At 44.7% G+C, this 23899-nt stretch overlaps 1 protein-coding gene across 1 annotated transcript; it reads right to left on the bottom strand.

Annotated features, from left to right (window-relative positions):
- GPNMB (glycoprotein nmb) lies at positions 1–23458 on the bottom strand (the record flags this gene model as incomplete). The annotated part of the gene is made up of 11 exons (XM_081101656.1): positions 1–1317; positions 1790–1883; positions 4073–4287; positions 6562–6664; positions 7750–7848; positions 10993–11304; positions 11627–11785; positions 14124–14303; positions 16317–16460; positions 17182–17334; positions 23389–23458. The coding sequence occupies 11 exons, from the start codon at positions 23456–23458 to the stop codon at positions 1170–1172; spliced, it is 1677 nt and encodes a 558-aa protein (XP_080957782.1). The 3' UTR covers positions 1–1169.
- Between the last annotated feature and the right edge of the window lie 441 nt (positions 23459–23899).

Below are 23899 nucleotides of genomic sequence, written 5' to 3'. Positions count from 1 at the left end.
CATACTTTATTTTCCAGGGAAGAGAGGGAAAAAATGTCATGTCTGACATATGGTAAATAGTTTTAGTTACAAATGGAGGTTAAACCCTTACTGACCAAATTTCTGTATCTTTTTTTTTTAAATCCTCACCTGAGGATATGTTTCCATTGATTTTTAGAGAGAGAGGAAGGTAAAGAGAGAGAGAAAAACATTGATATGAGAGAGAAACATTGATCGGTTGCCTCCTGTACTCGCCCCGACTGGGGATTGAACCCGAAACCTGGGTATGTGCTCTGACTGGGAATCATACCTGTCACCTTTTGTTATATGGAACGATATTCCCACCAACTGAGCCACCTGGCCAGGGCAAGTTTCTATATCATTTAAATAGAGAAAGTAGTAGGACAACCAGGGGTCTCCTTTGGAAAATCATCATATATAATTTCAAATAAATGCGCTGGAGTGCATAGAAACTCAGACACACACACACACACACAAGACCGTCAACACCGAGTGCCGGGCCATCTGTGGAGCAACATGCCTGACATACAGAAAGCGCTAACTGTCCATGGGATAAGCGAATGGATACCATTTCTTTACACAGTTGGGCAGAGCAGGTTGTCGCAAAAATATTCACACCCATTGATTAGGTGATGATGATGATTATTATTATTTTAGTGTAACAAGCATCTGCATCATAGTAGAGGCTTGGCCTGCTGTTCTGTTGGGAGCTCATGCGTGCTCATTGAAATAGGCGTCAGTTACCTGGGAACGTGGGCTTAGGGACAGGGGTACAGTGCATTGATTGTACGCATGTGTGTATATGGGAAGCTAGAAAGTGTCCAGCCTCGCCTTCCAGGCAACCTGGTCACTCTGATGAATAGTACCTTCTCCACCTACTCTTTGGACACAGTATGTCGATCCTACTAATCAAACATAAATCATAATGAAAGAAAGCACGGCTGACCGACTCCATCAGTTCCATAACACTGCCGAGGCTGCATGCCATATAATGTCTCTCCACTTCTCTATAATGTCATTTAACCTATAAAAAAAATTACACCTCCCTAAACCACAGTATATATTTTATAGTAACGTTTAGGAAAAAAAGTTGATAGTCCTCTACGCTAGCACAGCTCACACACACGGCACTGAAGAGCGAGCTGTTGGTCAGAAATCAGGCTGAAGGTTTAAAGAATTCCTGGCTGGTTCTTGAGCAGTGGGTCTTTCTCCTGGCTGCCGGGGAAGAACTTGACCTTTGCGTGCTCCAGGAAAACGTTCAGGCCTTTGCCGTTGATCCCAGCACCGTTTTCTATCGGTTTGTATTCCTTGCGTTTTCTGAAAAGCAATGTGTTAGAAAGATTTTTAAAACATCCCCACCTGGAAGATATTACTTTTCCCCAAGCTTTTACACGCCCAAGTACAAAAGGGTTCATTTCGTTTTACCTAATCTATGGCTTTTACTAAGACACGGATGTCTTTTGGAAATAAGTTTATTTCCTCTTCTTCATGCAAGACATGTGCCTGTTTACTATAATTTGAGCTTCCATGTTAAATATTGAGCTGACACAATTTTGCTAAGTGGCTGACATCTGGTAGCATTGTTTGGATTAGAAAAACACACACACACAACAAACCGCAGCAAAATCAACAGGCTAGTTTGGTATTCATCATTCAATGGAAGATTTTCCTCCTACACACAAAACGGTTAAAAGCCAAAAAGGGGGAAACGGCCCATTTGCGCAGCACATTGCTACTTATTTTCAACAATGTACCACAGTGATGGAAAGTGTTAGAACCAGCAACTTACTTGTACACCACCAGGGCGATCACGGCGACAAATATGGCCAAGCAGCCCACGGAGGCCAGGGCACCACTCGCGATTCTCACGGGGGAGCCTGGGCCTTAAAAACAGAAGAAAGACCAGATTAGCGACAGCTTCCACCTGGAGGACATGCAGCTTGTAGTGCAATTAAATAAATGGCAAAGGGAGCTCTCAGAAGATACACGGCTCCCTCTGGCTTTCGGCGATCTTTTCCATTAAATAATACATGGCCTGCGGGGCAGCTTATCTTCCATTTGGAGAACGAGTTAGCGTGTCTGGAACACTGTGTTAAGGGCTCAGGGGAGAGATGTCACGTCCTGAAGACACCCGCTCAGGTCTCAGCGGACCCAGCAGCGCCCAGGTGAGGGAGGGCTCCCTGATCCTCCCGCCCATGGCTCTGGCTTCATGGTCCCCTACCTACCTACCTACCTACCTACCTACCTACCTACCTACCTACCTGTTGTGCTGGAAACCTGGGAGTTGCCCATCCTCCCCACACCCTCAAATCCCCCCGCCCTCTGTGGGGAATGTTCTTCCCCAGCTCATCTCAAGTGTCCACCCCTTTGAGGCGCCTTCCAGACGTTCATGAGGAGGCGGTCGCCCCTTCCTTGGTCACTGCTCGCCTCTCTTCCTCTGCCTCAATCCCGTTGTGTTGCAATTACTTCCTTACACACATTTTTTCTCCTATTAAATTGTGAGAACCACGAAGCAAGGGTTATGTCTTCTCTGTACTCCAGGAACCCAGCAAATCTTGTCTCTACCGCCAAAGTATAACTGGAGTTTATCTATTTTCCCTCCATCTCCTCCGCCACCACCATTGCCGTCCCAGCCACCAGCCCTCTCCCCTGGGAAGATCTCTTACCCCCAATGACCCTTGCTGCACTCAGCAGTCAGTAGGACCTTCTGAAATCATCCATTAGAGTCATGCTTAGATCCCACCAGTGGTTCCCCTTACGCACAGAATAAAACCCTGGCCCTGCAGGTGGCCTGCAAGGATCGCAACCGTCTGCTCATGATTCAAATTCCGGTCTCCGTTCAGCGGAGGCCCCTCACCACGTGGGAGCGGCTGGGTTGGCAGAAAGTCTCCCGAACTCCCAATCTGAAAAGCCAGCATTTGTCACCTCTCTCCCATGCTAGTCACTCTCCCTGTCCTGCCTTGCTCTGATTTTGTCACAATGCCTTCTTATCTGTTTGTGCTCCGTGTCTGCTCACTGAAGCAGGGGTCTTCTTCGTCTCATTCCCTACTCGACCTAGAACCTTATAGCCTGTGCCTGGAGCCGTGCTGGGCACGGAGTAGATGCTCACTGAGAATCTGTTGAAAGAATTGCAGCTGCTTCGTGCATGTTCATTGGATCAATGCGTAAAAGCTGAGCGTCTATGGATTTGCCTTTGAGCAATGATCTATTTTTCTGAATTCTGACTGTGATACCTGAGTCACCAAGGGACAGCCCCACTGGATTCAAAGCTCTCCTGGACGTCCTTAATTTGGATTCTGACAGATGTCTCGGGTCACCCCTAAAGTTATCACTCACTACAAGAAGCATTAAACACGCATCTCACATCGAATCCAGATAAGAGAACAGTGGTTTGCCAGCACCGAGGAAGCTTCATAGCCTAGGACAGTGGTCGGCACATGCGGCTCTTTGGCCCCTGAGTGTGGCTCTTCCACAAAATACCGACTTCTGTGCATGGGCCACGAAGGTTCAATCGCACTGTACGTGTGCACCCGCACGTGGTATTTTGTGGAAGAGCCACACTCAAGGGGCCATGCTAATCTTCTCTGTGTCATTCCAATTTTAGTGTATGTGCTGCTGAAGCGAGCACCCCACTTGATTTCTTATTTCTCTTCTTGGCTTCATATCCTTGCCCAGCGGCTTTCATGACAACTTGATCCCAGCCTCCCCTTTGCCATGGTTTAACTGGAGAACATTGTTATTTGTTGATGTTGGTTCGCACTCCCCCTTGGCATAGGAATCCATTCGCGCATTCGGTGACCAGATCCTGTGATTACTGCTCCATGATCAGAGCTGAGTTTTTTTCATCAAAAGCTTTCTTTGGCCATGATTTCACTCGGTCTCTCTCTCATCTCTTCCCTAAATAGATTTGCTGTTGGATTTTAATGCCCGTCCTCAAACCCACATTAACAAGAGTTCAATAAACTTTGCGTTGAAATAAAATTAAACATTGATAACAAAGCTCTTCAGTATGAAACGCGATGCCCTTTATCTACACTATGAAATGCTCCCACAACCAAAACACAGAACTCACGTCTGCCCAGGACAGAGACCAGGGTGCTTGTGAGGGCCAGACTCGCATCGTCACCCAGAGTGAGGTTCACACAGTAGGTCCCGGAGCCACTGAAGGCCCGTCTCACGGTCAGCAAGCACGCGTCGCCCATGGCCACCTCCACGGGGCTGCAGACCGTGTCCTGGGCGAGCTGGCAGGCGGGGTCCGAAACGGTGGTACAGACCTCGGTGGGAATGCTGAGGACGTGCACGGCACCGAGAGGGAGAGAGAGGGATGAAACAGCTTTAAAGGAAAAATCATTTTTATAAAATTGAAATCCACCTTATTTTTCCTCAAACCATGCGACGTTAAATTGTCACGTAATTTATCCTTAAATGAGCCTGGGAATGAGCTACTGTTTCCTCCTTATTGTCCGGAAGGTGAGGTCCAGGGATGGAACAGGAAGAAATTATGTGCCACCAAGGCAGGCAGGGGGCTGCTGGACCCTGTGTGAAGCCCAAGCCATTCCCTCTACCCTCTGACTCTCTAAGGTGCAGGCAGCGTAGGTCTCAGGCAAATACATTATTAAATGCTGGAGCCGGCCCTGCCCAGCTTCCTGCAGAGGAAAACACAGCAACAGCAGCGACGACAGCTGAGTAGACGGTATTTACCCTGTGAGGCGCTGCATTTTAGATATATGACGTGGCCTGTCTGTTCCTCTCAATGACTTTATGAGGAAAATAACTTTATCCCAGTGCAGCAAGGGACGAAGCACCCAGGACAGAAAATAATTGGCCCAAGGTCACACAGCAGTCAGAGGTGGAGCTGGGACTTGAACTAGAGATGTCTGCTGGCTGTGCTGGTGACCACTAGGCTACCGGCCAGGCAGGACTGTCTTGGTCACTGTTTCACTTCTGAGTAGACTTCCTGGAGGGAGAGACAGGGCTCTGATGCTGGGTCCCATGGGGCGTGGGCTGCGATGGAGGCATGCCCTGGCCTCTGCCACAGCCTCACTCTTCAGTCGGCTTTTCTCTAGTTCCTGTCAACCCTCAGTCCCCAAGCTGGAGAGTTTCTTAGCTACCATTTAAAAAATATATATATTTTATTGATTTTTTACAGAGAGGAAGGGAGAGGGATAGAGAGTTAGAAACATCCATGAGAGAGAAACATCAATCAGCTGCCTCCTGCACAACCCCTACTGGGGATGTGCCCGCAACCAAGGTACATGCCCTTGACCGGAATCGAACCCGGGACCCTTCAGTCCCCAGGCTGACACTATCCACTGATCCAAATCGGTGAGGGCTTAGCTACTATTTTTATACCGTCCCACGCTCTTTCTTGTTCATTTATACATTTACATACACATACATTTTCCTTTTTTTTTAATAGCAAGTATTTTTATTTATTTATTTTTTAAATATATTTCTTTATTGATTTCAGAGAGGAAGGGAGGAGAGAGAGATAGAAACATCAATGATGAGAGAGAATCATTGATCTGCTGCCTCCTGCACGCCCCCTACTGGGGATGAAGCCTGCAACCCAGGCATATGCCCTTGGCCGGAATCGAACCTGGGACCCCTCAGTCCGCAGGCTGACGCTTTATCCACTGAGCCAAGCCAGCTAGGGCAACATACACATACATTTTAATCACTGGATTTACATGTATGTGAATCAGTTAATTCATGAACAATTAATTGATATAGTACATATATTCACTAGTATCTAGTTAGTCTATTATATATAGTTATAATCAGACCGTAGGAAGCCAAATTATATAATGCACTAGAGGAGCTTTGTAAATTATAAAGAGAGACAGGATTATCAGGCATTGCTGTTAATTAATGCTAGGACCCAGCTATTCCACATTGGCCTCTTGACACTCTGGAGGAGCCTCAGGGAGCTTAAGAGTGGGGTTCTGCCGTGGCCAGTGTGGCTCAGTTGGTTGAGCATCGTCCTATGCACCAAAAGGTCGCAGGTTTGATTCCAGGTCGGGGCACATGCCTGGGTTGCAGGCTTGATCTCCAGTAGGGGGCATGCAGGAGGCAGCCTATCCATGATTCTCTCTTATATCAATGTTTCTCTCTCTCTCCCTCTCCCTTCCTCCCTCTCTAAAATCAATAAAAACATATTGGGGAAAAAAAGAGTGGGTTTCTGAGCCAGACCTTGACCTGTGAAATGTGCTGTCAGGTACCCACTGTCTATGGGGGCAAGTTCTATAATTACTGTGGCCCTATCTGTAAAATGAGGAGACTCACAGGATCGTGTGAGGACAGATGTACACTGGTAAGAACATAGTAACTGTTCAGTCAATAATTATTATTCAGCTTCATCAACAGTTAAAGGTAATGAGCATTGCTCTACTTTAGCAAAACAAATGCATCCTTGAGAAGGCCTCGTAGGGCCCTTCCTTGTCCTGACTTACTGATGAACTAGAAATATGAATCCACTTAGTCGGGGAGACTGGAGTCAGGCCTCTGCTCAGGCCCGGGGTCCTCACTTGACCCGCCCGCTGAGAGAGGCGAAGTACTCACGTCCCTTCGCAGGTCACGAGGAAATCCATCAAGGGGTCCTCGGGCTGTGGCAGGGGCATCAGGACTTCTGCCGTATCCACGATGTTCACCTCTAGAATTCCCTCTAACAAAACAAGCCCCCATGGAAAAACACATCAACATACAGGGGAAACCAGCCCAAATCAAACTACTCCTTAACACATCAGGAGGCCAAATAAAACAGAGACAGCCTTCTCACACACCACACCCCCGGATCCAGGAATCGACCCCATCGCCTCGCATAGGTGCCCCTGCAGCATTTTCAAAGTCAAGCTGAATGGCTCTTGAGCCCACCCTAGCTCTTCATTTCTGGATCCCGTGTCTGTGTTAGAAGGTAGGACCCGCTCTGGGCAGGTGTTCCAGGAAAAGGTGCCCCTAGAGCAGGGGTGGGCAAACTTTTTGACTCGAGGGCCACAATGGGTTCTTAAACTGGACCGGAGGGCCGGAACAAAGCATGGATGGAGTGTTTGTGTGAACTAATATAAATTCAAAGTAAACATCATTACATAAAAGGGTACGGTCTTTTTTTTCAATAGTTTTATTCATTTCAAACGGGCCGGATCCGGCCCGCAGGCCGTAGTTTGCCCACGGCTGCCCTAGAGGGATGCAGCCCAGGGTGCAGGCTTTGGCCAGCTTTGCTCATGAGGGGCTCAGCCCCAGGGCACACAGCGTGGGTTTTACCCCCACCCCGAGGCCCAGGGTGCATGGCCTGGCTGCAGACCCCACCTGTCTTCTCTGCTGGGTGCTTGTGGGCTGTGCCTGAAATGCACAAATGTGTGTGGTGGCCTGTTCACTCTCCTTTCTTACATACAAGAAGTCTGACTGTGAAATCAGCTAGGGAAGAAAGCAGAAGTTGTGGGAACTTGTCATTGGCCTTCTTTCAAGGCTCATTCATTCAGGTTTCCGGGATGCACAGGGCCGGAGATTCAGGGCCTGGGCAGGCTCATCAGTATGTGGGCCTCACGGAAGGCTCATTTCCACTGGGATGTGGTGGGAAGGCTGGGCAGGCAGGTGGGAATCTAGACACCAGTAGAGTCTTTGCTCGTGTATGCGCGGCCTCACCTTGGACAGAGAGTGGGTGGCCCTGCTCCCCACCAGCACCTGCCAGAGTCAGTGAAGTGAGTGGGTGGCCTGAGGTAGACTCCAGCACCCTTCACCTGCTAGTCTTACCTACAATTGTGATGATGGCCCTGAAGTGGCCGTATCTGTTAATCCGGCAGTCTTCATCGGGAACCTCCCCCAGCTCCAGCAGGCTGTCCCCGGCGGGTGCTGCAGAGTTTGAATAATAGAGTTTAGGTTAGTTGCTGTAAAAGATGTCCATGATAGAACCAAAAATCTAAACACCTGTCTGCCTGCTCTTTAGAAAAACATCAAGAATCCTATACTTTTAAATTGCTGTAGAAATGTGAACTAAACGTGTAACGATGCATATAGATGTGAGAGCTGTAAGGCATTATAATTGTTAAATTATGTAAGTAAACACAATCTCATATTTTGCTTAAACACAGGAAGCAAATGAAAGGTAGAAGGCATTTTAAATATGTGATACAACAGTCATGATGAAATAAAGCAGGCCATCATAGACAAGGACATATTTTAATTTTGGAGGCAGGTTTTCTGGGCTCAAATCCCAGATCCTTTGTTTTTAGCTGCTTGAGACCATGCATATTATTTCACCTCTCTTTGCCTCAATGGACTCATCTGTAAAATGGGAATTATACTTCCTGACCTAGTGAGGTTGAACTATGAAACTTAAATGAGATGAGGTATATAAAACCTGGTTCTCATACCTGCCACTTAGGAAGTACTTAATAAACATCAGTTTCCTTGTCCCATCATGCACTTCTATACATCTACTTAGATACGGTATGCTATAGCACATATAAGATATATAATTTTAAATAGTAAGGTAGGTGCATCATAGATTAAGAAACAAGCAACATGGAAGAAGGCAATTTTCCCCCTGTTTGGCTGTCTCATAGCTGCTAAACTTACACTCTAAGAGTCCTCAGTTATTGGTGAGCAGAGATATGGGGAAGAAAAGGAGTGGGCACAGGATGCTTTTGAAAAACAACCCTTTGAGTCTGATTAAAGCAAAGAATGTAATGCTCTGTACACCTGAAATTAATATGTGATACAGCAATTTTACCCCAATAAAAAGATAATTAGTTATAATTTCAAAAGCTCTAATTAAGGTGTTGGTATTCCTTTAACAAGATAAAAAGACTGGAAAGAAAGTATGATACTGAAAATGCAACATTACTTTCTCTAAAATTTAAGAAGGCATGAAATGGACCCAGTTTTGTGGGAAGGGCACCCAAGCTTCATTCAGAAGGGCCCCCTTTTTACCACAGGGACACGCAGGCACGAAGCCCTGTGGGAGAGCTCGCCAGGCCTCCTCAGAGCCTTGACTGGGGACTGAGCGAGAAGCTGCTCTGCTCTGAGGGGCCTTCTCAGAGCACTTCTCAGAGTATCTCTGGAAGCAAGTGTTCCATGGCACACACTTTGGGAAATGCCACTTGGATAAAGCCCGGAAGGTTCCGATGCCATGTTGGGTTCAAATGCAGTGGTTTATCAGCAGGATGGTCTGTGGCAGAGTCTTGGGGATGTCCCCTGAGTCTCACAGTGGTCCTTCGGAAGTTACAGAGTAATCATTCATTTAATCCTGGAATTTAACCGCTATGTTCTGTAGCAATAGATTGGTATGCATAGCGTATTAAAGATGGCTGGCTGCTTCCAGGAAACTAGAGAACTTCTTTTAGGGTTCTTGACAGGCAGAATTTAGCTGTCAAGTTAGAGCATGGAATCATGACTCTGCTATACTTCAAAATAAAACTTTTAAAAATGACCAAATAATAAAAGTTGCTTTAATCATTGGTAGAATGCTTATAAAAATGCACATCTTGTTTTGCAGACACACCTAAAATCAAGTTTATATCTCTGTGTCTATATTTATAAAGTCAAGGTATGATTAAAGGGCTAATGGAGAAAAACTAATACTTTAACAGACAGAAGGGCCCTGGCCGGGTAGCTCAGTTGGTTAGAGCTTCATGCGGATTTGTCAAGGTTGTGGGCTCCATCCTTGGTCAGGGCACATGTAAGATTCAACCAATGAATGCATAAATAAGTGGAATAACAAGTGGATGTTTCTTCATCTCTCTCTCTCTCTCTCTCTCTCTCTCTCTCTCTCTCTCTCTCTCCCTTCCCCCTGCCTTGTTTCTTCTCTCTAAAATCAATAAATAAAAATTAATAAAATAGCCCTAACCGGTTTGGCTCAGTGGATAGAGTGTCGGCCTGCGGACTGAAAGGTCCCAGGTTCGATTCCGGTCAAGGGCATGTACCTGGGTTGCGGGCACATCCCCAGTAGGAGGTGTGCAGGAGGCAGCTGATCGATGTTTCTAACTCTCTATCCCTCTCCCTTCCTCTCTGTAAAAAAACAATAAAATATATATTTTTAAAAATTAATAAAATATATTTTAAAGAATACAATTAGTAATAAATTATAGTGTCTTGATTTACATATGTTTGGTTTAATAATATCTCATTTTATCAATAACACTATTATGATAGTTTATTGTTGATAACAAACAGGTTTTTGGTAAAAACAATGACACGTTTAGACATCACGATGGCGTGGTCCCTCTGGGCTTGGTGATGGCGCCCTCTTGTGTCCAATGAGAGGATGTCAGCCTATTACAATCCCCTGGATCCTGGGGTGCTAAGATGTGCTAATGGCTGAGTGGGGAAGGGAAGCTGAGGCTTCCCAATGTAGATGCTTAAGAACTTCTGAATGTCCTCATGTACTGTTAGTAGAGGGTGGAATTTAATTAATTAAGCTTTATAGCCGGAACAGTTTTAATGTCTGGAGTCTTTCCAGCTTGCTGGTCAAGAAATATTCTGAAGGTACATTCCTTTTGGGCCATTTAGGAAGAGCTTTTAGGTGTGGCTGTGTCTTCATGGGACAGTGAGTGGATGCGGGCAGCGCAGGGAGGAGAATGGAAGTGGCGAGAAAAGGGGGAGGGAGGAAAGAAAGTGGGATGGCCTGAATGTTTACAAGGCGCCAGTGTGTCTTCTCAGCGACAAACTCTGGGAGACGAACAAGAATGTGTGAGCTAGAAGAGGGAAGCACCTGTCACCTGTGCACGTGACTGAGGCCAGTGAAAACCAGGAAGGTCAAAGAGTGGTTTACAAGTCACCAACGTTTACCTGCAAAGTGTCTTTGAGCACATTCTCCTTTCGCCCATATTCTAATAGCTTAAAATAGTGATAAAATGGCTTTAAAAATCAAAAGACTTTTGCAGAATCTCTACACAACCCTTTTAACTAGGGATGTTGCACTCTAACTTACATGCCATTTTTTTTAGCAGTCAAGGCACTCCCCCCCTCCCCAAAGATCACCTGGAAAACACTTACATAAAGAAGGAGTGGGTTTTGGAGGTCTGGGTGTAGGTGAAGGGCAAGGTCCAGGCACTGCAGCTTGCACAGTGAGGTTAAGGCTGAAAGTCCCGTTGAGCACATACGTGTGATTCAAAGTGCGATTGTTGGAAACAAACAGACCAGTGTTGTCCCCGAAGTTCCACTTGTAGTTAATGGCAGACTCACTCAGGAAGTGGCTGGGGTCGTGAAGCAGGACATTAAACAGAATGGGAATGTCCCTAAGGAAGGTTTCGTCAGAGGAATTTCGATCATTCTTCTGGGACATATTCACAAACACAAGAATCTGATCTAAAAGATATAGATACATACAAAGAATGCATGATTGCTTGGTTTTTAAGTGGATGACTTCAGTAACACTTTTAGGTTAAAATTTTAAATTAGGGATAATTCAGCATCACTTTTCTTTTTCCTCGGTAAGTTTTTCTAGAGTGTCCCCACATTAATCTGGAAAACAGAGGGAGCACATCCTTGAATTTAAGTTGGAGGAGGAGTCCAGATGAATGGTAACCCCGCCCAGAACACTCGGCTCTCACTGCTTCTGAGCCCACTAACACCATCAGAACGAAGGGCCTCCTCCCTCCTCAGTTACTTGAGCGTTCACACCACTCACCTGTGACCAGGTACACATCTTTCACTTTTGCGACAGGAGTGTATGTCCTTCGGTTTCTCCTATAGACAGCTACTTCCATGACTTGAGGGCCAAGCGTCACGTTGGTTGTGTTTATAGAAACGCTCGCCGAACACCGTCCCAGTTTCTGGTAATACTGACCTGTGCGAGGGCGGAAACGGTTAGGTGCTGCTTACTGTTACATGACCTTTATAGGAAGTTGTTTCTTAACGACGAGCCACGGACATTTTGAGATTGCTCTGGGGAGGGGGCACCAGGAAGGGTTGTTACATAAAACTTTATAAAACAAACCCACAGTTAAATAAAACGAACAGAGCCGTTCGGTGGGATAATGCAGTCGTTGGTTCGTAAATAAACACTTACTATAAATAAGTGGCTTGGCACTTGAAATAGATGTCTTTCCCACAGGAAATACATTTAATGTAATGGTGAAGCGGCCAATGGCGTTTTAAAAATATATCCAAGAACCAACCTTATTTTTGTAATAATATTACTATTTTGGCTATATTATTAAGAAGCTTTTTTCTTTTTTTTAAAGGGGACTGGAATCCTCCACTTTCTAATAGTATCTGCGTATAAATAGGCAGTAAGTGATGGACGGTGGGGTGGGTATAAAAAGGAGCAGAGCGGTTCTATAAAAGCATTCTAGGGCACCCTGGAGCCATTCTTTTTCTTTCTGAACCCTAACCTTTAATCTAACTGCCGCTGTCCGGCAGTGAAAGGGACTCCTCTCCTTCAGGGCACAAGGGTGTTTCTCATCCTTTTGAGTCACCTGGTATAGCTGTGTCATTGGAATGACAGGTATTGTAAGATGGATGCTTGTGAGGTGGGGGTGGTGAAAGACCATGTTTATCGCCTGGTCAAAGGTGTTAGAAAATACACTAGACTTCTCAGGGATGTGTAATTTGGAACCCCCCGTACCGTGACATGCAGAGGCAGTTCTGATGGAGTCTCTGAGGTGGTGTATTATATGTGAGGAAAATGTTAGTTCTGGCACTGAGAGAGAGACCTCAGGGGCAATGCTTAGTTGAGGGACAATATCAGTTAACTCTAAGACCTCAGCAGAAGATGAGAATTCAAAATAGTCTTGTTAGAAAACCAAAAATTCCTGGCTAAAAGCTGATCGCAAATAAAGACATCTTAACTAGTTAAGTTAGTGGATGTTAACCAGGCTAAACAGACTCTGAGTGTCAGTAAGCGTAAGTGACTCCGTGAAAACTCCATGTCAGGTCCAAGAAATCATGACACTGGGTGAGGTGACAGACAAAGGGCCAGACATGCATTGAAAAAAGTCAGCTTTGAATCAACTGATTTAAATAGATGGCATAATATTTGACAGGTATTTTGTACTTCGTTCGATCAGAATGCATTATTAATATTTTGTTTTGATTTGCAAATAGTTAATTGGAGAAAGAGAAGCTTTCTCTAATTTACGAAATAAAAGACAAAACATTTAGAAATTTGGAGGCTGCACTATTGGTAGCAATTTTCAAATCCTCAGAGCCAGGTGGCACCTGGTGACATTTTTAACTAAGGACTTAGCAGCTTTGCTAGAAATAACCTAAATTTCTAGCAATAATGCAAAGTGGATACCATTTGTGCCAAAGAAGAGCAGTGGCTAGATTATGTTATTTCTTCACAATGGAATATTATATAGTCATTAAAATAATGTATATACAGAATTTTAATGATGTCGTCAAATACTCGTGACATTAAGAAAAAATGTGTGTACATTATAATCGTAATCAAGAAATACTAATAAAGAAAACACCATTATGTTAACAGTGATAACCTCTGGTATTAATTATGGGTGACTGATTTTTCATTTGTACATTTCTGCATTTTCCAAATTTCCTAAAAAAACCATTCCTTTAATTCTTAAAAATTCATTTGACAATATAAAAAATTAAAGAATAAATCAACAAATGCCCATCTGTGTGCCATTCAAATAAATAAATATTAGTAGCCCTGACCAGTTTGGCTCAGTGGATAGAGCGTTGGCCTGCAGACTGAAGGGTCCCAGGTTCGATTCCGGTCAAGGGCATGTGCCTGGGTTGCGGGCATATCCCCAGTGGGGGATGTGCAGGAGGCAGCTGATCGATGTTTCTCTCTCATTGATGTTTCTAGCTCTCTATCCCTCTCCCTTCCTCTCTGTAAAAAATCGATAAAATATATTAAAAATAAATAAATAAATATTAGTATTTTTTTTTTAGATTACTGTTTTAGACAGAAAAAAAAATGAGTTTTGTTTTAACAAAGAAAGCTGAATCAGGGGTTCCCCCCCTCTTTTTAATTCTTTGGTGTCCTGGAAATTTGGCAAGACTAAGCCATATACATCCCAGCTAAGGAAAGTTAACAGGTTAACTGTGATTAAACTCTCAATGTTATTAATTCTTGATTATAGAATAAGAAAAGAGACAAATTTTTAAATTTTAAGGAAAGATAAAGGAAAAGCTAAAGGGGTTTGTAAAAGTCCAACCAAGTGTGTGAAACACGTAGACGAAACCCCACTTCCTCCACCGGTGGTGGTGGTGGTGGTGCGGGAAAGGCCTGCCGTCGGGGAACACGTGGTAGCTTTGGTTGGTGTCATTTCCCCAGTCAGCGTCCTCGGCCCACGCTGTCCAGTTGTAAACATACGGGTCAGCAGATGGGCCCATTCCTAAGCAGAGAAAGAAAAACTGTGATCATCGTCTGGATCAGACTGCTCAATGCTCATCATTGAATTAGACACTTTTCATATTTTTTCAAATCTAGTTTAAATATAGTTGAACAACTATAGCCCTAATATTTAGAATTCATTCAATGGTGCATTTATGATCTGTGCATTTTTCTGTATATGTTATATATGTTCAATTTCAGTAAGTATATAGAACAAAAATCAGGAATGTTCAATCTAGATCAAGCATGTCAAACTCGCGGCCTGTGGGCCACATGCCTCATTTGTTTGGCCCGTGTTAGCCTTTGAGTTTGACATGCTTGATCTAGAGATCTCACTCCATATACTTTATCTTCACACTGAGTCTCCAAATCACAACTGTATTCAAACCAAACTGAAGGTAGTTTTTCTTCTTATTTGGATACACTCTATCTGTAGCCTTTCTTCCTGACTCAGTGTACATCATGACTGCCCACTCCTAAAGACTTCAGCACCCATTTCCTTAGCATAAGGGCATTCTCTTACACAGGCACAAGCCATACCACCTCCCACAGTAATCAAGGTCACATACTACATTTGGCTATTTTGTTTCAGAAAGAAAGGAAGAAAGGAAAGAAGGAAGGGAGGGAGGGAGGTGGAAGGGGAGGGTGGGAAGGAGAGAGAGAGAGAGAGAGAGAGAGAGAACAAACAAACAAAAAACCCCACAAATATCCAGAATGTTTAAATTGTTGAAGCTAGGTAGGGTGTTTGGCTGTTCAGTGTACCCTACTTTCTACTAGTACTTTTCTGTACGTATGACATTTTTCGTTTTAAATAAGTCACAATCAGTATTGTTTTTCATCTAGAACAACTCTTGGTATTTTATGTCACTGACATTTACGGAGTTTTTTATTTATCAATCCATTACAGCAATTAGTATTTTTATTCTTCAATAGACTCAAACAGGGCCAGTGAGAGCCCCTTCAAGCCGGCTTCTGTGTCCTTGTGACAGGTCCCCATCAGTCTCTGAGCACCCCCCTCCCCCATGCTGGGAGATACCCCAGCTCACCTGCAACCCTGCCCTACATCTGGAGTCAGTCATTTCTTTACTGATCCCCAGGCCTTTGTAGTGGTGATCAATATTTCATTAGAATTTTCATAAGTCAAAGGAACTCTTTCATACAAAAAATGCTCAGAGGGCTAGATTGTCATTTGAAACATTCATACGAATCAGCATATTTTTTTAGGAAAAAAGAGAAAAATGCTATAGAATTTTAAATACAACACTTTTTAACTATCAAACCTGTTCTGTACAGAATCTAGTGTTTTCCTCATAGGAATATGATAAATTAATAAGGAATGAACATGTTGACCATTTAATTGAAGTTCTAAATGATAAAATTAGATCATTAGATGCATTTAATAGCCTTGTCACTGATTGGAGAATCCCGGTAATTAGCTTGGCATTTTTAAGAATGTACAGTTCCAACGAGAAAATTTCCCTTAATGTATTTGTGTGTATTTTCACTCTTTAACGAGGAACTTATCTGCTTTAACTATATGCAAAACAAATCCAAAATGAGATATTTTGTCATTGGTGCTAGCCACACAGCACTTGCTTAAGAAATACCTGTGAGCAGAATGACTCTAAGCAGCAAACATCTGTCAAATTGGCTATTCCTTGAGTAGCCAAAAGAATTCCAAGTAATAAAACCAAAACGTGAGAATCAACAAGGTATTCTCTGTCCAATCACCTGGACACTAAGAAAAAACTGAGCTTGACAAGAGGGTTCCAAGTAGCAAAGAGTCATCCGTTTGCTGAAAGTCATCATTAGTCATCATTGGCTAATGGTGAAGGGACTGAGTAGAATCACACTCTCACCCTCCCCATCATCAACTTGAGAGGGTGACATGGGATGATAGCAGCAGCATCTTGCATTTACGGGAGCAGCTCCTGCGAGGATCAAGGCTTCTGAGCTGGGTCTCCAGTAGTTCGGAGAACTAGCGTGTTCCTGTGAAGTGAATAACTTTCCTTACCATCTCTGCAGTTCTTCTCGTAGACTATGTTGCCGTTGGCATCTTCCTTTTGGCATCTGGGGAACACCAGGCTCACCACAAATGTTACATTTGAGCCCACCAGGGCTGGGGAATCACTGGTCAGAACCGCCTGCACCTGGCCTCCTAGGGCAAAGAAAAATGGAGCTCCATGATCAAGCATCTCTTTCCTTTCACTGATGAATGACATCAAGTTACATCTAATTCTAAGGACCAGCCAGAGGATCCTTATGCCCCTTTACAATAAATTAATTTATTTTATGGATTCCTAACGTTGTTATCAGAATACAACATTCTAAAGATAAATAATAAAAGGAATTAATAAATAATAAAAGTCAGACCAGTTAAAAAATTCTCTAAACACAGAAAGAACATTCACTTAAAATAAGTTTTAAAATCTGCTTAATTGGATTGAGAAGCCAAGTACTAAAAGTTCATATTTTTTTTAAAACTCAAAACCAATGAATGAAGAAGTCATTCATTCATGTGAATAGAAAGATACTCACTTCCTGACAAGCCACAGTGTTGAGATGATCAAAAACTACTCTGGAGTCTCAGATCTGGAGAGGACTGTTCACACATTCGTTAAATAGGTTTGAGACTAAACCTGCTCACTCTCTAAAGTCTTCCAAAAACCATAAACTTGTAAATTCTAAGGAGATCAAACTGCGTGTGTATGTGTGACTTAGAAAGTGATGTGTTGAGATAAAAGAGAGATTGCCAAATCCAGATGCCTAGAGCACTGTCATTCACAGAAGAAACATAAGCCACGTGATTTCCAAGTCCATGATCTCAGACGGACTTAAATAGGAAGTGACAGTTGTTTGGGTTGAATCATTCCACTTACCTTTCCAGGAGTTTTTCCACCTCGGGTCTCCTCTTTTCCACACTGGATAGAGTTTTTCATTCCATTCATTTTCATCTGAAGACCAACCATTTAATTGGCTGTGCTTCCTCAGATGACCAGAAGTTCTTTCATTGCTCAGCACATCATGAAATCCTGTATCAATATTTGAAAAACCAATTATTTAGTCAACTCTATTCCTCGTTTAATACTTACCTAACAATGGTTAAAGTCACTTTTTATTCCATAAGGTTAGAAAGAACATACATAATATTTCCAATATGTCAAACAGGTTAAGGTTTGTTGTTTTTTTTAAATCTCCACTGGAAATACCTTTAATACAAGTATTCAGACACTATAACTTCATGTACGTTAGATGAATCAAAGAAAAATTTGAAAGTCAGCATTTCTTAGCCATCATTTGTTTGTTCAACACATCTCCTCTGAATATTTTGATTTACACAATGTCATCAGGAAAACACAGATACCAATAGTTTTCAGATCAATTTTTGCATCTTTTCCCATCCTGAATTGTTCACTTGGCTAAAGGAATGCCAGGCCCAGGAATGCCTCCAGGATTCCAAGAGATGCATAGTGGACAGCCCACTACTGAACAATCTACTTTTCTTGTGGCCCAGCATATGGTCTGTTTTGGTAAATGTCCCATAGGCACTTGTATAGTCTACAGTTGTTGAGCAAAGTGTTTGATTTTAATGTTATTTATGTCAGGTTGGTTGGCAGTGTTTTTTGAGACATCAAGGTTCCTATTGTTTTTCTGTCTACTTGTTTTTTCTTTTCTTTTTTTTTTTTAAATATATTTTATTGATTTTTTACAGAGAGGAAGGGAGAGAGATAGAGAGTTGGAAACATCGATGGGAGAGAAACATCGATCAGCTGCCTCCTGCACACCTCCTACTGGGGATGTGCCCGCAACCCAGGTACATGCCCTTGACCGGAATCGAACCTGGGACCTTTCAGTCCGCAGGCCAATGCTCTATCCACTGAGCCAAACCGGTTTTGGCTTTTTTTTTTTTTTTACTTGTTTTTTTCAATTACTGAGAGAGGAATGTTGAAATCTTCAACTATTATGATGGATTTGCCAGTTTCTTCTTTCAGTTCTGTCAGGTTTTGCTTTATGTATTTTGAAGCTCTGAATGTTTAATCTTTTTCATAAATTCTTTTATCATGAGGAATTGACTTCTATCTCTGGTAATACTCCTTCTTCTGAGAATACCTTGATATTAATGCCCAGTGTTGAACTGGCACATCCTTTTCCATCATATACCAGTATATATATATATGTGGATTTCTTATAGATAGCATATTGTTGGTTTTTTAAAAAATTCACCCTATCTTTTACTTGGTGTATTTAGGTAATTCTACTCAGAATAGATTTTGGAGATGGTAGGGCAATGATGTGATGCCTGGAGCTGGGGTAGCCCTAGCCATGAAGTCACAAATCTGAGGAAGCAAGCCAGCACATCAGAATGGAAGGATGAACAGTTCTGGATGATATTGCTGAGCTCTTGCGCTAGTCTTGCCTACTTTTGGACTTATTGAGATACTAAGTGTCTTACTCAACCTATTTAAGTAATCCATTACAGCCCAAAACTCTGTCAGCTCCTGATTATACGCCATTATAAACTGTTTTTGCATCAATTCATATGGTCTTATTTCTTGATGTGGTTGTGGATTCTTACGGCCAGAAACGCTGTCTTCTCTTAAACCCTGGAAGAGGCTTTCCGTGAGGGTGGTATTTGGTAGGCGGTCAGAGGAGTGTATGGAATGGATGCCACTACCTCTGTCTTCTGTTCCTCCTTCCAGGAAGGAGAAGGGAGCGGTGTGTTGTTCCCTTCTTATAAGGGAGGCAGATGGAATAGGAAAGAACATTGAACTGGGAGTCACAGAATCTGGTCTCTAGTCTTGGTTCAGCTACTAGACAGGCTGGGTGACCCCAGGCCATGTCTTATCTGGGCCTTCAAATCAGACGAAAACCAAATGTCCTGTGATTCTATGAGATTGTTCCTATTTGGAAAAATGATACTACTAAGCAAGGGCAGGAAATGCATGCTTATCAATAAATGTTTGTAACTGGAAATTTACTCGAACTGAGTCACAGAATGGTAGAATGTTCAGTCTGGAAAAAACTAAGATTAGTTAGTTCAAAACCCCTTGTTTTATAGATGAAGAGATTCAGGCTCAGAGAAGTGAGAGGATCCACTCAGGATCATCTTTAATGGAGGAGAAATGAAGATTCACACCTTTTGATTCCAAGAACCGGTTTTTCCCACTGTTCTCAAGAATCTCCCTTTTCCTCAGCTCCTGAGAGAAAGGCAGTGTTTCCAGAAACATAATCAAAGCAGATCTTTCTTCTGATGTTAAATGTCAGAAGTCAAGGAAAAATACAAAATTAAAAGGAGAGTGACAAGAAATAGACGTAGGTCCATGGGACAGAATAGAGAACCCAGAAATAGATCCACACAAAAATGCCCTGATTTTTTACAAAGATGCAAAAGCAGTCTGATGGAGGAAAGCCAGCAAATGGTGCTATAAAAATGTGGAAAGCCCAGGAGAGGTCTTCAGGCTCCAGGCTAGACAAGAATTCTTAGACGTGACACCAAAAATCCGACCCATTGAAGGGAAAAAATGATAAATGAGACCTCATTAAAATGAAAAAAATTCTGCTCTGTGAAATACCATGTGAAGAGGATGAAACGGCAAATTACACACTGGGAGAAAATATTAGCAAACCGCATTTCCAAGAAAGAACTGATATCTAGAATATATGAAGAATTTTCAATACTCAATGTTAAAACTCAAACAATCCAATTAAAAGACCTGAACAGACATTTCACTAAACAGGTTGTGCAGACAGCAGAGAAACACATGAAAAGATGTTCAGTATCGCCAACCAGTAGGGACATGTACATTACAAGCCCAATGAGACACCACTAAACACCTTTCAGAATTACTAAAATGAAAAATAGGGACATATCAAATGTAGGTGACCATGGGAAGAAACCAGATCACTCATACATGGCTGGTGGGAATGTAAAATGGTACAATCACTCTGGAAAAACAGTTTGCAGTCTCTTGTAAAACTAAACATGTAATTACCATGCAACTAAGCAATTGAACTCTTGGGCATTTATCCCAGAGAAAAGAAAACTTATGTTCACATAAAAACCTGGACATGAATGTTCCTAGCAGCTTTATTCAAACAGCCCAAGCTGAGGCAACCCAGATATCCCCCACTGGGTGAAGGGTTAAAGTGTGGTCCATCCATGCCATGGAATACCACTCAGTAATAACAAAGAACAAACTACTGACACGTGCAACATCGTCAATAAAGTACGTTGAGTTAAAAAAATATCCAATTCCCAAAGATGACATTCTGTAACGATGCAATTTACATAACATATAAATATAGAAAATAAATTGGTGGTTGCTAGGGGCTAGGGCTGGGTGGGTTTGGCTGTTAAAGGGATGAGGGACCCTTGTGGTGATGGAACTGTCTGTATTTTGATTGTATCAATGTCAATATCCTGATTGTGATATCATACACTAGTTTTATAAGACGTTACCATTGGGAGAACCCTGGTAAAGGGCACTGGGGAATCTCTTTGTAGTATTTCTTACAACTGTATATGATCTACAATGACCTCAGAGTTAAAAGTTGAATTAAAAGTAGAAGAAGAAAAAACACCCAATAGTAAGCAGACTAGAAGGGGAAAAAGAGAGGTGTGCTGGGCGTGGGGATACGTGTGAAGGTCAATGGAGTCACTCCCAGCTCAGCCCTGGCTTTCCTGTGGGCACTTTGGCCTCCCTGCTCGCCCATCGCCAACTGCGGCTGAGGCTGATCCTTAACCAGCTTGTCAGCACCTTCCTCTCCCTCCCTCCTCCCAGGGCTGTGATTGGACAGCGGTAAGGATCCCTTAGCGTGTGAAACGCGGTGAATCCTACCCATCCCGTTTCCTGTGGCCAGAAGCTCTGGTTTAGGGCCAGGAGGAGCCAGGAACATCAGGGTTTTGTTATGTTGCCTAACGGGCTGGGGCTCCTCTCAAATCAACGGAGAGATTCAACCCGCTAATCTGTTTCACTGAGCAGAGCAAAGGGGTGTCGGTGGAAAGGAGGCTAGAGCTGGGCGCAGGCCTCCACTGACCGGTCAGTTCTCGGTCCCTCCACCTCCCGGACTCCTGGGGAGTCACCCAGGAGGTTCTTTGAGGAAGACAATCGCCACCTTGTAGGTTTCCCACTCCAAGCGCCTGTCATTAGCAGATCTCTCAAGAACCCCTTTACCCAGTTTGGCAAAGGAGGAAACGAAAGCTGCATGGAGCTAAGTCACTGTGCCTGCCCACGGCTGGCAGGGAGCCCACGGCCGTGCCACCGCAGGAAGGACAGTGGGTGGCAGCGGCCTTCTTCCCCTTACCCGCTGTGTGGCCTGGGGCCAGTTTCTTGGCCTCTCTGTGGCCTATTTCCTGGTCTGGGAAACGGGATCATCACGACGCCGGCCTCCCCAGCTATGGACAAGCCACGTGAGGCCGACACAGGCCAGTGCTCTCGGGCCCTGGCACCCACCCCAGTCCCTGGTCAAAGACAAGGGGCCCAGTCCCAGGAGATGGCGGGGCAGGGTCTCCCTGGACCTGAACAGAACTGGTCATGCCTCTGGCCACTTCCCTCTATTTCCCCCCAAATGTCACTCCCTGCCCCCACCTTGGGGCTCCTGCACCCCTAGCGCCCCCTTCTCACGTCCCGCCCTGCCTGGGCCCCCCAGACCCAGGGACACGCACTCTGCCCTCCAGGGCTGCCAGCAGTTTCCTGCTCCTTCCTCTCTCGGGTTCCCACTCTGTGAGGACAACTTAATTACAGACACTTCTCTCCCGCAAGGAGGCGGCGGGAAGGATGTGTGCGCAGGCCCCTCTGGCCAAGGGTCCGAGATGCTGCTCCCTCAGGCCGAGCAGGGGAGCAGCAGGCCGGGCTCTGGTGTCCTCGCCTGTTGACTGGGCGAGGACCGGCTGCTCCACGAAGGTGCTGTGGGGATGACCTGAGCGACGGAGGGATGCAGATGCGGTCCTTTATCAGCGCCTCCCTCCCCTGGACCCGGTGAAGCCCCCGGCAGAACCAGGATCCCTGACTTCTCATCCAGTGAATGCCTTCTGGAGCCAGGTGGGGTGGCCCTTCTGGGTGATGCACACCTCACTCCTGCTCCACTCTAACTGCTAGAGCACGGGGCCACCATCGCCACCCACCCCTGGACTGGACCAGTGGGCTGCATCTGACCTAAATGGCTCAAATTCTGGCTTTGCACTCCACTCACAAGAGGAGCTTTTTATGTTGTTGTTTTTTAAATCCTCACCCGAGGGTATTTTTCCATTGATTTTTAGAGAGTGGAAGAGAGAGGGAAAGATGGAGAGAAACATCGAAGTCGATTGGTTGCCTCCTGCACGCCCTGACCAGGGCCCAGGCCGGGGCAGGAGCCTGCAACCGAGGTACGTGCCCTTGATCAGAATCAAGCCTGGGACCCGTGGGTCCACAGGCGGACGCTCTATCCACCGAGCCGGCTAGGGCGGAGCTTTTTAAATAAGGGTGCTCCGACCCACCTCCAAAGATTCTTGTTTCTGGGATCTGGGCATCTGTATTGTTAACATGTCGCCAACCTGCAGTACAAACCAGAATAGAGGCCTGGGCTCCAGCTCTTCTCGCAGTAACCTCACCATAGCGGCCGCGAGTTCACGCAGCTCTGGGGAGAAATCTCTGGGGGTGGGCTTCTGGGTTGGGATTGTTAGAGAGCTTGTCTCCAGATTCGGGGCCCATTGACCTGAGCGCTCTACCCTGCCGGATTGAAACCAAAGTTCAGGGGGGAAGCGCTGCTCTGTTCTCAGGCCAGAGACTGTTCCCCTCGCACCCCCGCCCTCCCCTGTCTGGCAAGACAGTAGGTCCCAACTGTGACGGGGGAAAATAAATAAATAAATAAACAAACAAAGAAAACCTCCATCAGAGAGAGGCTGCACGGTTATTAGTTTCTATGAGCCTGAAGCAAAGAACGGAGCTGGCGGCCTTTTGCTGTGGTTCCAACATTCCCAGCGGTTTCCAGAAGAAATGATGAGCATGGAGTCTAGCTCTGGCTCAGACGACATTACTCCAGACAGCCCAGCACGCAGCCCCTAGCCAGAGAACGGGTTACACACAGAAACTTTGAGAATCGCTCACGTTTGGCGGCATCAAGGGGCACTCCTGCAGCCAGAAGCAGACACCCCAGGAAGCAGTAGGCACGTTCCATGCTGACCCTGCTCTCCGGACCCAGCAATCAAGGCTTAGCTCCCAACTCCTCCGGCTCCATCTGCAAACAGCAGCCTCTTCTCCTGCACCCCGCTCCTTTTAATTAAATGTGGGCCTCGGGGCGGATCATGTGATGGTATTAAGCAGCACTGCCTGATGTGGCCTCTTGGGTTCAACCTCTTACAATTCATGTGCTTCTGACTCACTCGCTCTCAGCATGTTTATTCGCTTTCGAGAGGCACGCTTTCAACGCTGCGACTCCACAGTGCCAAAGAATTTCCTAGTAACTTCCTTCCCTTTGGACCCTATTCTAAGGTCCTTCGCCAAATAAAATCGGAATCTCCAGCCTCATGGATGATCAACTTGCTGCTGTTCCTTTACTGACTCACTCACCCAGCTCATGCTGAAATGTCACAATTAGGTTTCCTTTGCTCTAAGCTAG

This window comes from Myotis nattereri, assembly GCF_964212035.1.
Source record: "Myotis nattereri genome assembly, chromosome: 11".
Lineage (NCBI taxonomy): Eukaryota > Metazoa > Chordata > Mammalia > Chiroptera > Vespertilionidae > Myotis > Myotis nattereri.
This window is presented reverse-complemented; position numbering and strand designations above follow the sequence as displayed.